The sequence below is a fragment of the Salmo salar genome, chromosome ssa09 (genome assembly GCF_905237065.1).
Source record: "Salmo salar chromosome ssa09, Ssal_v3.1, whole genome shotgun sequence".
NCBI lineage: Eukaryota > Metazoa > Chordata > Actinopteri > Salmoniformes > Salmonidae > Salmo > Salmo salar.
This window is the reverse complement of record NC_059450.1, coordinates 87,425,976-87,439,012: the sequence shown is the minus strand read 5'-3', so window position 1 is coordinate 87,439,012 and position 13,037 is coordinate 87,425,976. Positions and strand designations below refer to the sequence as shown.

Sequence of the window (13,037 nt, the reverse complement as noted above, 5' to 3'; positions counted from 1 at the left end):
TACATATCTGGAATGTCTAGGGGAGATGTGAGGACTGGGTTGGAATAGATTACATATCTGGAATGTCTAGGGGAGATGTGAGGACTGGGTTGGAATAGATTACATATCTGGAATGTCTAGGGGAGATGTGAGGACTGGGTTGGAATAGATTACATATCTGGAATGTCTAGGGGAGATGTGAGGACTGGGTTGGAATAGATTACATATCTGGAATGTCTAGGGGAGATGTGAGGACTGGGTTGGAATAGATTACATATCTGGAATGTCTAGGGGAGATGTGAGGACTGGGTTGGAATAGATTACATATCTGGAATGTCTAGGGGAGATGTGAGGACTGGGTTGGAATAGATTACATATCTGGAATGTCTAGGGGAGATGTGAGGACTGGGTTGGAATAGAATACATATCTGGAATGTCTAGGGGAGATGTGAGGACTGGGTTGGAATAGATTACATATCTGTAATGTCTAGGGGAGATGTGAGGACTGGGTTGGAATAGATTACATATCTGGAATGTCTAGGGGAGATTTGAGGACTGGGTTGGAATAGATTACATATCTGGAATGTCTAGGGGAGATGTGAGGACTGGGTTGGAATAGATTACATATCTGGAATGTCTAGGGGAGATGTGAGGTCTGGGTTGGAATAGATTACATATCTGGAATGTCTAGGGGAGATGTGAGGACTGGGTTGGAATAGATTACATATCTGGAATGTCTAGGGGAGATGTGAGGTCTGGGTTGGAATAGATTACATATCTGGAATGTCTAGGGGAGATGTGAGGTCTGGGTTGGAATAGATTACATATCTGGAATGTCTAGGGGAGATGTGAGGTCTGGGTTGGAATAGATTACATATCTGGAATGTCTAGGGGAGATGTGAGGTCTGGGTTGGAATAGATTACATATCTGGAATGTCTAAGGGAGATGTGAGGTCTGGGTTGGAATAGATTACATATCTGGAATGTCTAGGGGAGATGTGAGGTCTGGGTTGGAATAGATTACATATCTGGAATGTCTAAGGCAGATGTGAGGACTGGACTTTCAGAACTAGATTCCTATGTTTTTTAGGACAAGATTTCCTGGTGTGTTTCTGTGTGGAGGAGACAGGAAGATGCAGGAAGGACAGACTACTGTTGTCAAACACTCTCCACACAGAGATCTCTGACTCTACTTCCCCTTCTGGCCAACAGATGGGGCAAAAGAATACCCACAATACACCCTCTGCACATTACCTGTAACAGACACACCCTCTGTAACAGACACACCCTCTGCAACAGACACACCCTCTGCAACAGACACACCCTCTGCAACAGACACAGCCTCTGTAACAGACACACCCTCTGTAACAGACACACCCTCTGTAACAGACACACCCTCTGCAACAGACACACCCTCTGCAACAGACACACCCTCTGCAACCGACACACCCTCTGTAACAGACACACCCTCTGTAACAGACACACCCTCTGCAACAGACACACCCTCTGTAACAGACACACCCTCTGTAACAGACACACCCTCTGCAACAGACACACCCTCTGTAACAGACACACCCTCTGTAACAGACACACCCTCTGTAACAGACATATAGTCTACTTATTCAACGTTGTATTGTCGAAGTAACTGTTATGAGACTTACATGAAGTATTTAGATGATTGCTGTTGTTTTTCAAAAGCAAAAGAATGATGATGGTTAAAAAGGTTAAAAAGGTTAACAATGAGACAATGTTGTAATGTAATAGTTATGTAATAGTTACATGATCACAGGATCTGATAATGACGTAAAAGGAATTATTGATTTGATGGGACTGATTAAAATGAGGTGATGACTTACAATAACACATGTAATCATTACCAGGCACAGATTACAAGGAATTTACAACTATTTGAATTCCTTATCAGCTGAATGGATGTATTTGTAGTCCCTTACAAAAATGCAAAAAACTTAAAATAGAGTGTCACAAAATGTTTCCAGAAGTTTGCAAATGTTTGCCACTTGTGATGAATCTGCGGCAAACCTTTGGCAACAGTAATATGTATTGCCACTAGTGGTAAACAGTTCACTAGAGTTCCTTTCTGCCAGACAATTCTCTCAAGATTCTATGTGAAGCTGTGGCAAACCTGTGGCTCAATATATATTGCCAGTAGTGGCAAACGGAAGCCGTTTCTGCTGAACACATGAATTCCCGAGACAAGTAACTCTTGATGAGCAATCAAGGTGATTAGAAAAAATAGTTGGAAAATTAAAACCAAGCTAGCTACCTAAAAAAGTTGTCCGGTGAGTGTCTAACTTATTAATTACATTTCCTAATACATGTTAATAAAATGACATTAACTAATTGATGGCTAGTTAGCAATGGAATGTTTTATGGGATAGAATGATAAGAGTTATTTTATTTTGGAATTGAACAAGTCAGTAAAAACAAACAATGTTGTGTTTGTTGACAAACACCGAAGGTCCAAAGAGAAATTCTGGATCCTTCCGTAGATACCTTAGTCCCCAGAGGTCTTAACCTAGAGAAGACCTACAGTATAGGCCCATCCTTTTGTTGATCCAGGGAATCCCCCCCCCCCCCCATTTGTACTTCTTGTTTACACATGGAGGGCGCCTCTTTGCCTTAGCGGTTGATGTTTTTTTGTTTTTTGTTGTTAGCCCTGTTGTTTATTTTCCAATACCCAACATATTCAACAGGCATTATATAGTAATGGTTGTATAACAATTACACCTACTGTAAGTGGAAGCATCAAACTTTTCCTTTCTTTTTTACTGGTTTCAGTTTTGGATTTCATCACTAGGTGGAGACATTAACCATAGTACCCCACACCCTGACCCCCAACCTGTATGGTTACCACACTCTCTCTCATTAGCACCACCAGCTGAAGAGAGTTTTGTCCCTAATTGTCTTCCCCATGCCCTATATGAACTTTCCCATTCCCTTTGTGATTATTCTGAAGAAGGCCATTAAAGGTCAAAACGTCAATATTTTAAACTTGACTATAATAAAACTAAGATTTGTTTATGGTGAGCGATCTTTGCACCTTTTCCTGTCCAATGATGTTTACAGATTTTTAGGTTGCACCTCAACTCACGTAGGTTGAGCACCCTCTACTTCTTTCCAAATGGGAATAGAGTGAACACATTTTATTGATACCAGTTTCAATCTGTCAGTGCCATTGACTGGCTAGCGCTTAGCTAGCTAGCTAACGTTAGCTATCATATTTTTGCACAATTAATGTGATAGCTAGCTAGCTAACTAATGATTTACCTAAACACTTATACTGTATTTTTTGGTGAATACATTGCTGTCTTTAATTCCAATACGCATTTCAATATGCTAGTGTCACTGTTCAATAGTATTTTAGCTAGCACAATAGCTAAGGTAACAACAATATGAGGTATTATTCTCATAAATGTAGCCCATACATTCATCCTTTGTAACAATTAGATCTTTCGTTGTTTTAAACTATTGGCTAGCACATCTTGTTCATGTGTGTTTTTCCTCTTCCTTTTTCTAGAAGTAATCAGTTACAGAGCAAAATGACAGATTGAGGCCTTCAATCAAACTGAGGACAAACTGAGGAAATATGTGTGCACCAGGTCAAGACTTCTTGCATGGATGGCTTTGAGATGTAAGTTAACAATCATTCATTTTGGAACAATAATATGAAATACCATATTAGGCATAACTCAATTGTATGTTTTTCTTCCACCCACGCCTTATATACCCGAGTCAGGAAGAAGAGACAACTAGTAGACAATGATGAAGTCCCCAGTCTGGATTGAGTATCATAACTAGTTGAAGAAACATCTTGTATACTGTGGCTCTCTAGGAACAGTTGGTCACACATTAAAAATAGATTTAGTAGGCCTAAGTCCCAGTTTATGCTAACTACATCGTTTGTTTATAAAGCATTTATACAAGGCAGAAACGTTGTTTCCCTGCTGAAAAATATATAGCATGCCAGTTTCAGTGAGAAGCATAGCAACACGCATAGCAACACGCATAGCAGCACGCATAGCAACACACATAGCAACACGCGTAGCAACACGCGTAGAAACACGCGTAGCAACACGCATAGCAACACGCATAGCTACACGCAGAGCAACACGCAGAGCAACACGCAGAGCAACACGCATAGCAACACGCATAGCAACACGCATAGATACACGCATAGCAACACGCATAGCAACATGCATAGCCACCAAGGCAACTTTGTAACAGCTGACCCAGTTTTTCCAAAGCCAAACCCGACCATTAGCCGCTGAATCTACCTATTAAGATACTAAAATCTAAAATGTTTTCAGTATGCTAATGTTGATTTTGTTTTGTGTTTTCTGATTGTTTCAGTTCATGCATTCAACAAGCTTTGGACGAAGGACTTCCATAGGCCGCCATCTCCAAAGTTCACTCAAAAAGGCAATAGTTGTGAACTGGGCTTGATATAGTTGTTGTTGTTTTAATTATCTACATTTTGTTAATTATCTTTTAAACTTCCATTGGTTGAAAGCTATTGCTCAATTATCACTTGGCTCATGTAAATTCTGTAGTTGCTCCTTTAAACATCCTAAGGTCAACATCTCCATAGTGTTCACATTTCTCTCATGTGAATGTAGCTACATAAACATATTAAATAAACTATTTATTTGGGAAATATCCTGTCTTTGCTCTTTTCTTCATTAGCAATTTGGATTTATTTTTATCTGTTAAGATATTGGATACATGTTGTTTAGTATATTTACCATGTTTAGTTCTCCCTGTGAGAAGAAAGTTCATTTAAAGTTATATGTGATTGGGTTTATGAAGATAGAACATTTCAATGTTGTTAACAGACAGTAACCAAAAAACGGATCTCATTTGCATATTCATGTTCGCCACAAGTTTCCCAGAATTGTTTGCCAGAAGTTTACAAGTTGCCGCAAATTTGCTGCAACAGTTTGCCACAAAACTAATTTGCATGTGAAAATATGAGCTTGCCACAAATTTGGTTTGCCACAACTGTTTTCCAGAAGCCAGTTTTTTAGATAAGCGGTGTTGAACATACAACAGTTTTCATGTTTATCATCAACATACTCACCTTAAATACTTCCTGGTGGTAGTTTCCTGCTGGCTCCCTAGCGGCTACGATCTCTCCTTCCCGTAACTCTGATTGGCCGTTTGGAAGGTGTGTCTGGTCCGAGACAGTTAGAGCATCCTTGGAATCCAGGTAATTTCCTGAGTGTCCCTCTCCTCCCTCTCCTCCCTCTCTTTTTCTCTCTTCCACTGTAGACAGACATTCTAAGGGATCTCTGTCTACCTCTGTCTCTCTCTCTTTCTGAGTCTCTCTCTCAAGCCTTGAGTGTGGCTCGTGATTCTCTACTGTGGCTACAGACGTGTGCCGCATCTGTCTCTCTGTTTGTCTGTCCATCTGTCTGTCCGTCTCCAATGAGCTCACACACACCAGGCCGATAACGCTTGATGAGTCCGGACTCACCCTCCAGGCCTTCAGCATCACCTGAGGAGACCGTCTGCCTACTAGAGGAGGGGGTGAGGCAGGGTCACAGGCAGGGGAGCGAGGGGGATGAGGGGTCAGGGGTGAGGCGGGTGTTGGGGGACACTCTGGGTGGTCCTCACTGCGGAGGGTCAGGGACACACTGTGGACGTAGTCCCCCAGATGCTGCCCTGCTCTGGGGGAGCCCAGCGGTGACCGCTCCCCTCCCTCCTCTGGAGGAGAGAAGGAGCGCGAAGACGTCCGCCATTTTCTAGCCGTCTCCGTAACGTTGCTAAAGAACTTAATCAGACCCCCAAAATGTCCGCCTTTGCTGTCAGAGTGCTTTGGAGCCGCTGGTTGAAAGTCCCTGACGCTCTCGAAGTCCACCGAGCCGTAGTCAGAGTCCATGGTCTTGTCCAGTGTGTGGAGCTCTGAGTCAAAACTCCTCTCTGAGTAGGCCGGGTTCCCCTTCCCCAGGACAGAGATCCTCCTCAGGTAACTCCACACGTCAGCTCTCTTAGATCTCCTCCCACCCAGCTGGACCTTGGGGCTGCCCCTCACACTCTGCTCCTCACACACTCCTGCTGAGGTACTGTTACAGTTAGAGGAGTGGTTGGCCTGCGCCTGAGCCTGGACCTGAGGTCTCTTGGAGTAGGAGACTCTCTCTGTGGGCTTAGAGCCGTTCTGGGTAAGAGGCTCCACTAGTGAGTGAAGATGGTGTCTGTCCAGGGTAGCTGTCAGATCAATGTCCTCAAATGAGCAGTCGAACTCAGCGGTGTGTCCGGCATACGAGTGCCGCTTTGCACGGTGGCGGAGTGTGCTCCTACAGGGGTGCAGGCCGGGCGAGGGGAGGAAGTCCCGGCAGAACGAGTCGTCCTCCGTCTCTCCGTCTCTGAACTTAGTGCTGGACCCAGACATCTTCCCCACCCTCCCCTTGAAGACACCCAGAGAGCGGAGCTTCTTGATGGAGCGGACCTTGTCAGCAAAGGACAGTTTAGGGATGGAGGCCTCCTCTCCAGGGAGGATCATGGAGTGAGGTCTTCTGTTATCCAGCTCTGAGGCCACTCTACGCTGGGTCAAGATCTTCCAGATTCCCCCAGTCGCTCTTGTTCTACGGTTGACCTCCGAGCGCTCCTTTCCAGGGGTCTGAGGGTGTGCCTGGTTCAATGCCTGTCTATCCCCAGCCTCCTGCCACTCTCTCTGGGCTTGGCCTTCTCCTTGACCCTCTCCCTGTCTCTCTCCCTTCCCAGTCTCCTGGATAGATACGGTGCCAGTCTCATTCTGCACATCCAGAGACACGTTGAAGACTTTATTGACGAACCCGTTGGGGTCGCTGCTGTGGGAGGCGGGGCTGTCCGAGTGTTCCATCCTCTCTCATCTCATCCTACTACAGCTCTGTCAGCTATCAGCTCCGTCAGCTATCAGCTCCGTCAGCTATCAGCTCCGTCAGCTATCAGCTCCGTCGGCTATCGGCTCTGTCAGCTATCGGCTCCGTCAGCTATCAGTTCCGTCAGCTATCAGCTCCGTCGGCTATCGGCTCTGTCAGGTATCAGCTCCGTCAGCTATCAGCTCCGAACCGCACCATCTCTTTCACTCCCACACACCTGGAGAGATAAAACACACAACACAGCAATTTGTGAACTCTCTTATACACACACACACGCACACACACACACACACACACACACACACACACACACACACAATTCAATTGAAATCAATGAAAGAACCCTGTATTTATCTCTGATGGGAAATAAGAACCCTGTATTTATCTCTGAGGGGAAATAACAACCCTGTATTTATCTCTGAGAGGCAATAAAAACCCTGTATTTATCTCTGAGAGGCAATAAGAACCCTGTATTTATCTCTAAGGTGCAATAAGAACCCTGTATTTATCTCTGAGGGGCAATAAAAACCCTGTATTTATCTCTGAGAGGAAATAAGAACCCTGTATTTATCTCTGAGAGGCAATAAAAACCCTGTATTTATCTCTGAGAGGCAATAAGAACCCTGTATTTATCTCTAAGGTGCAATAAGAACCCTGTATTTATCTCTAAGGTGCAATAACAACCCTGTATTTATCTCTGAGAGGCAATAAGAACCCTGTATTTATCTCTAAGGTGCAATAACAACCCTGTATTTATCTCTGAGAGGCAATAAAAACCCTGTATTTATCTCTGAGGTGCAATAAGAACCCTGTATTTATCTCTATGGTGCAATAAGAACCCTGTATTTATCTCTGAGGGGACTTGTGACCAGGGCCCAACAGCAGTGGCCTATATAGGCAATAGGGTGCCACTTGGGAGAAGACCCTATCTCTCATCACTTGTAACACATGACTTAACATAGTAGAACATGGTCTTACATGACTTAACATAGTAGAACATGGTCTAAGATGACTTAACATAGTAGAACATGGTCTTACATGACTTAACATAGTAGAACATGGTCTAAGATGACTTAACATAGTAGAACATGGTCTTACAACACATAACATAGTAGAACATGGTCTTACATGACATAACAAAGTAGAACATGGTCTTACAACACATAACATAGTAGAACATGGTCTTACATGACTTAACATAGTAGAACATGGTCTAAGATGACTTAACATAGTAGAACATGGTCTTACAACACATAACATAGTAGAACATGGTCTTACATGACTTAACATAGTAGAACATGGTCTTACAACACATAACATAGTAGAACATGGTCTTACATGACTTAACATAGTAGAACATGGTCTTACAACACATAACATAGTAGAACATGGTCTTACATGACTTAACATAGTAGAACATGGTCTAAGATGACTTAACATAGTAGAACATGGTCTTACAACACATAACATAGTAGAACATGGTCTTACAACACATAACATAGTAGAACATGGTCTTACATGACATAACAAAGTAGAACATGGTCTTACAACACATAACATAGTAGAACATGGTCTTACATGACTTAACATAGTAGAACATGGTCTTACAACACATAACATAGTAGAATATGGTCTTACATGACTTAACATAGTAGAACATGGTCTAACATGAAACATTCTATACAGGCATACATAACTAACAAACAATGTTCAGTATTTGAGATGAGCTAATGTAGGGTGACTTGAAACAAGGGAATCTTTCATCTTGTGTGCTGTACAGTGGTACAGCATTATTTAAACCCCCACCCCCATGCCCCTCTATATCCCCGCGAGCCACATTAGCCCAAGTAATTATACAGAAGACAGCGGCACACGAACACACATACACCAGGATCCTGCGTTGCCGCGGAAACCGAGCTCTACGGAGGTGGTGGTGATGTGTGTGTGCAGCAGCAACGTTTGTGGGTTTTTGCGTGTTTGTGTGTTTGTGTGATATCACATGACATATCCCCTTCATTTGAGGAGGATGACTGAGAGCTAGGCCCAGCCTCCATTCACTTTCTGTTCCACATATTAATGGCCTATACTAGTCCACGTCATTTGAGACAGGACTGTGCCCTATTAGCCTACGTTATGTGAACCTACAGATCCATCCCACAAGAGTACTTAGGCATACATGTAGTTAGATACAGTATTATAAACTAATCTAAGAGGTATGGTTACATCATATAGTTACATACAGTATTATAAACTAATCTAGAAGGTATGGTTACATCATATAGTTACATACAGTATTATAAACTAATCTAGAAGGTATGGTTACATCATATAGTTAGATACAGTATTATAAACTAATCTAGAAGGTATGGTTACATCATATAGTTAGATACAGTATTATAAACTAATCTAAGAGGTATGGTTACATCATATAGTTAGATACAGTATTATAAACTAATCTAGAAGGTATGGTTACATCATATAGTTACATACAGTATTATAAACTAATCTAAGAGGTATGGTTACATCATATAGTTAGATACAGTATTATAAACTAATCTAGAAGGTATGGTTACATCATATAGTTACATACAGTATTATAAACTAATCTAAGAGGTATGGTTACATCATATAGTTAGATACAGTATTATAAACTAATCTAAGAGGTATGGTTACATCATATAGTTACATACAGTATTATAAACTAATCTAAAAGGTATGGTTACATCATATAGTTACATACAGTATTATAAACTAATCTAGAAGGTATGGTTACATCATATAGTTAGATACAGTATTATAAACTAATCTAAGAGGTATGGTTACATCATATAGTTACATACAGTATTATAAACTAATCTAGAAGGTATGGTTACATCATATAGTTAGATACAGTATTATAAACTAATCTAAGAGGTATGGTTACATCATATAGTTAGATACAGTATTATAAACTAATCTAAGAGGTATGGTTACCTCATATAGTTACATACAGTATTATAAACTAATCTAGAAGGTATGGTTACATCATATAGTTAGATACAGTATTATAAACTAATCTAGAAGGTATGGTTACATCATATAGTTACATACAGTATTATAAACTAATCTAGAAGGTATGGTTACATCATATAGTTACATACAGTATTATAAACTAATCTAAGAGGTATGGTTACATCATATAGTTACATACAGTATTATAAACTAATCTAAGAGGTATGGTTACATCATATAGTTACATACAGTATTATAAACTAATCTAGAAGGTATGGTTACATCATATAGTTACATACAGTATTATAAACTAATCTAGAAGGTATGGTTACATCTTATAGTTACATACAGTATTATAAACTAATCTAGAAGGTATGGTTACATCATATAGTTAGATACAGTATTATAAACTAATCTAGAAGGTATGGTTACATCATATAGTTACATACAGTATTATAAACTAATCTAGAAGGTATGGTTACATCATATAGTTACATACAGTATTATAAACTAATCTAAGAGGTATGGTTACATCATATAGTTAGATACAGTATTATAAACTAATCTAAGAGGTATGGTTACCTCATATAGTTACATACAGTATTATAAACTAATCTAGAAGGTATGGTTACATCATATAGTTAGATACAGTATTATAAACTAATCTAAGAGGTATGGTTACATCATATAGTTAGATACAGTATTATAAACTAATCTAAGAGGTATGGTTACATCATATAGTTACATACAGTATTATAAACTAATCTAGAAGGTATGGTTACATCATATAGTTACATACAGTATTATAAACTAATCTAAGAGGTATGGTTATATCATATAGTTAGATACAGTATTATAAACTAATCTAGAAGGTATGGTTACATCTTATAGTTACATACAGTATTATAAACTAATCTAGAAGGTATGGTTACATCATATAGTTAGATACAGTATTATAAACTAATCTAAGAGGTATGGTTACATCATATAGTTAGATACAGTATTATAAACTAATCTAGAAGGTATGGTTACATCATATAGTTACATACAGTATTATAAACTAATCTAGAAGGTATGGTTACATCATATAGTTACATACAGTATTATAAACTAATCTAAGAGGTATGGTTACATCATATAGTTACATACAGTATTATAAACTAATCTAGAAGGTATGGTTACATCATATAGTTACATACAGTATTATAAACTAATCTAAGAGGTATGGTTACCTCATATAGTTAGATACAGTATTATAAACTAATCTAGAAGGTATGGTTACATCATATAGTTACATACAGTATTATAAACTAATCTAGAAGGTATGGTTACATCATATAGTTAGCTACAGTATTATAAACTAATCTAAGAGGTATGGTTACCTCATATAGTTACATACAGTATTATAAACTAATCTAAGAGGTATGGTTACATCATATAGTTACATATAGTATTATAAACTAATCTAGAAGGTATGGTTACATCTTATAGTTACATACAGTATTATAAACTAATCTAGAAGGTATGGTTACATCATATAGTTACATACAGTATTATAAACTAATCTAGAAGGTATGGTTACATCATATAGTTACATACAGTTTTATAAACTAATCAAAGACATATCCTCTACTAGAAGTTAAACAATAGTCCAAGAATGTGTCAACTGTACTATATATATATATATATATATATGTTTTATAATAACATGATTTAAAAGGATAGAATTCCATATATATATGATCCTATAATTACATATAGGCCTATATACCCTATAAACTAGAACAGGTGTAATTTATTCAATATTACTTGGATTAAAATAGGCTCTTATCAAATATTCATAAAATGGAGAAGAAAAAAATATATGCCAACATGACATTCTAAATAAGAAAAATCTGCCTCACGTTATGTTTATTTATTGTTTTAAATAGGCCTGCAGAAACGTCAAAGTAAACTGAAAAGTGCATAGTTGATTAATAATTAGGATGGGCAACGGTAAGAATCGGCTATAGCCAATCTTTAGAACAGTTCGGAAAATATTTTTTTTCTCATCTAAGTAATTTAACCGATCCATTTAACGAGAATCCGTTACAGTATAGCCTCTATGGCAATGTATTGACGATAACAGACGTAACAAGCAAGAAACGTTACGGAACATGCGTTTAGAAAATTGTTGTAACCTACCAACCGGCTTTCAAGAGTTGAAACTCCTCAATACTTCTGGACAAAACGTAATCTTTCAATTACAGTAAGTAGGATACAAAAACAGCGGTTGACTTCCCACCTGGTAAACTTTTTATATCCATGAGTAACGCTGAAGTTATGCTGTGGCGAGTTCTCAGGCGAAGTCTTTTGACGTGGGCTAATCTCCTTACGTTCTAGAAATCCTCCTCAAAACTCTGAAATGTCCAAAGTTTTCTCTCTGAGCAGAGAGAATGATGAACAATCTTGCCCTTTAAACTCAAGCAGCAGACGCCGACAGTCAGATGATAAAACGCTCTCACGCAGACAGTGGAAAGCGGGACCGACAACATATGATCAGCAGCCAGGGCGCAAAACACACACACACGCACACACACACACACACACACACACACACACACACACACACACACACACACACACACACACACACACACACACACACACACACACACACACACACACACAATAGATGTATTGAAACAAATTACCTTGATAGACTTAGTTTCCCCCAAAAAAGTATATATATATCAGTTACTGTTGAATTGTAATTAGTAAACTGCCCACCAGTTAATTTATGTAGCCCAATAACCTTAGCGATATAATGGTTCAAGTTAAACATGAAAAGAGGTGATTGACTGAACAGTGGTTTCATTGGCTGGACCCGCTTTCAGGAATTGCTTTGAATGTGAAAATCCTTCTATTGAAGGACACAATGGGAGAGAGCACACAGGGGAAACTGAATTCACAGAATCTAAACAGCTTCAGAGTCTTTTAGCTGTGAAAGAGGAGATGGTAGGGCAGGGGACTAAATTTAAACATTTCCTCTCTGTCCTGTTTCTGGCCCATTGTCATCGCATGGCGTTCTCCCTTCTACACAGGAAGCAGTGGATCTTACAGCAAAGGGGGTGGGGTGGGGCGGGGGGGGCTATTTGGCTGACAATGGCAGGAAGCCTGTCTGAATGTATGTAACAATCTGTCTGTGTG

At 39.5% G+C, this 13,037-nt stretch overlaps 1 protein-coding gene across 1 annotated transcript in view; it reads right to left on the bottom strand.

The window, feature by feature from the left end:
- The window catches only part of LOC106612186 (uncharacterized), a 71,197-nt gene extending 58,839 nt beyond the window's left edge, over positions 1–12,358 (bottom strand). The window contains 2 exon segments of the mRNA XM_045724158.1: positions 5,078–7,074; positions 12,033–12,358. Coding sequence (XP_045580114.1) covers positions 5,078–6,838 — 1,761 coding nt within the window. The 5' untranslated portion in view covers positions 6,839–7,074; positions 12,033–12,358.
- Between the last annotated feature and the right edge of the window lie 679 nt (positions 12,359–13,037).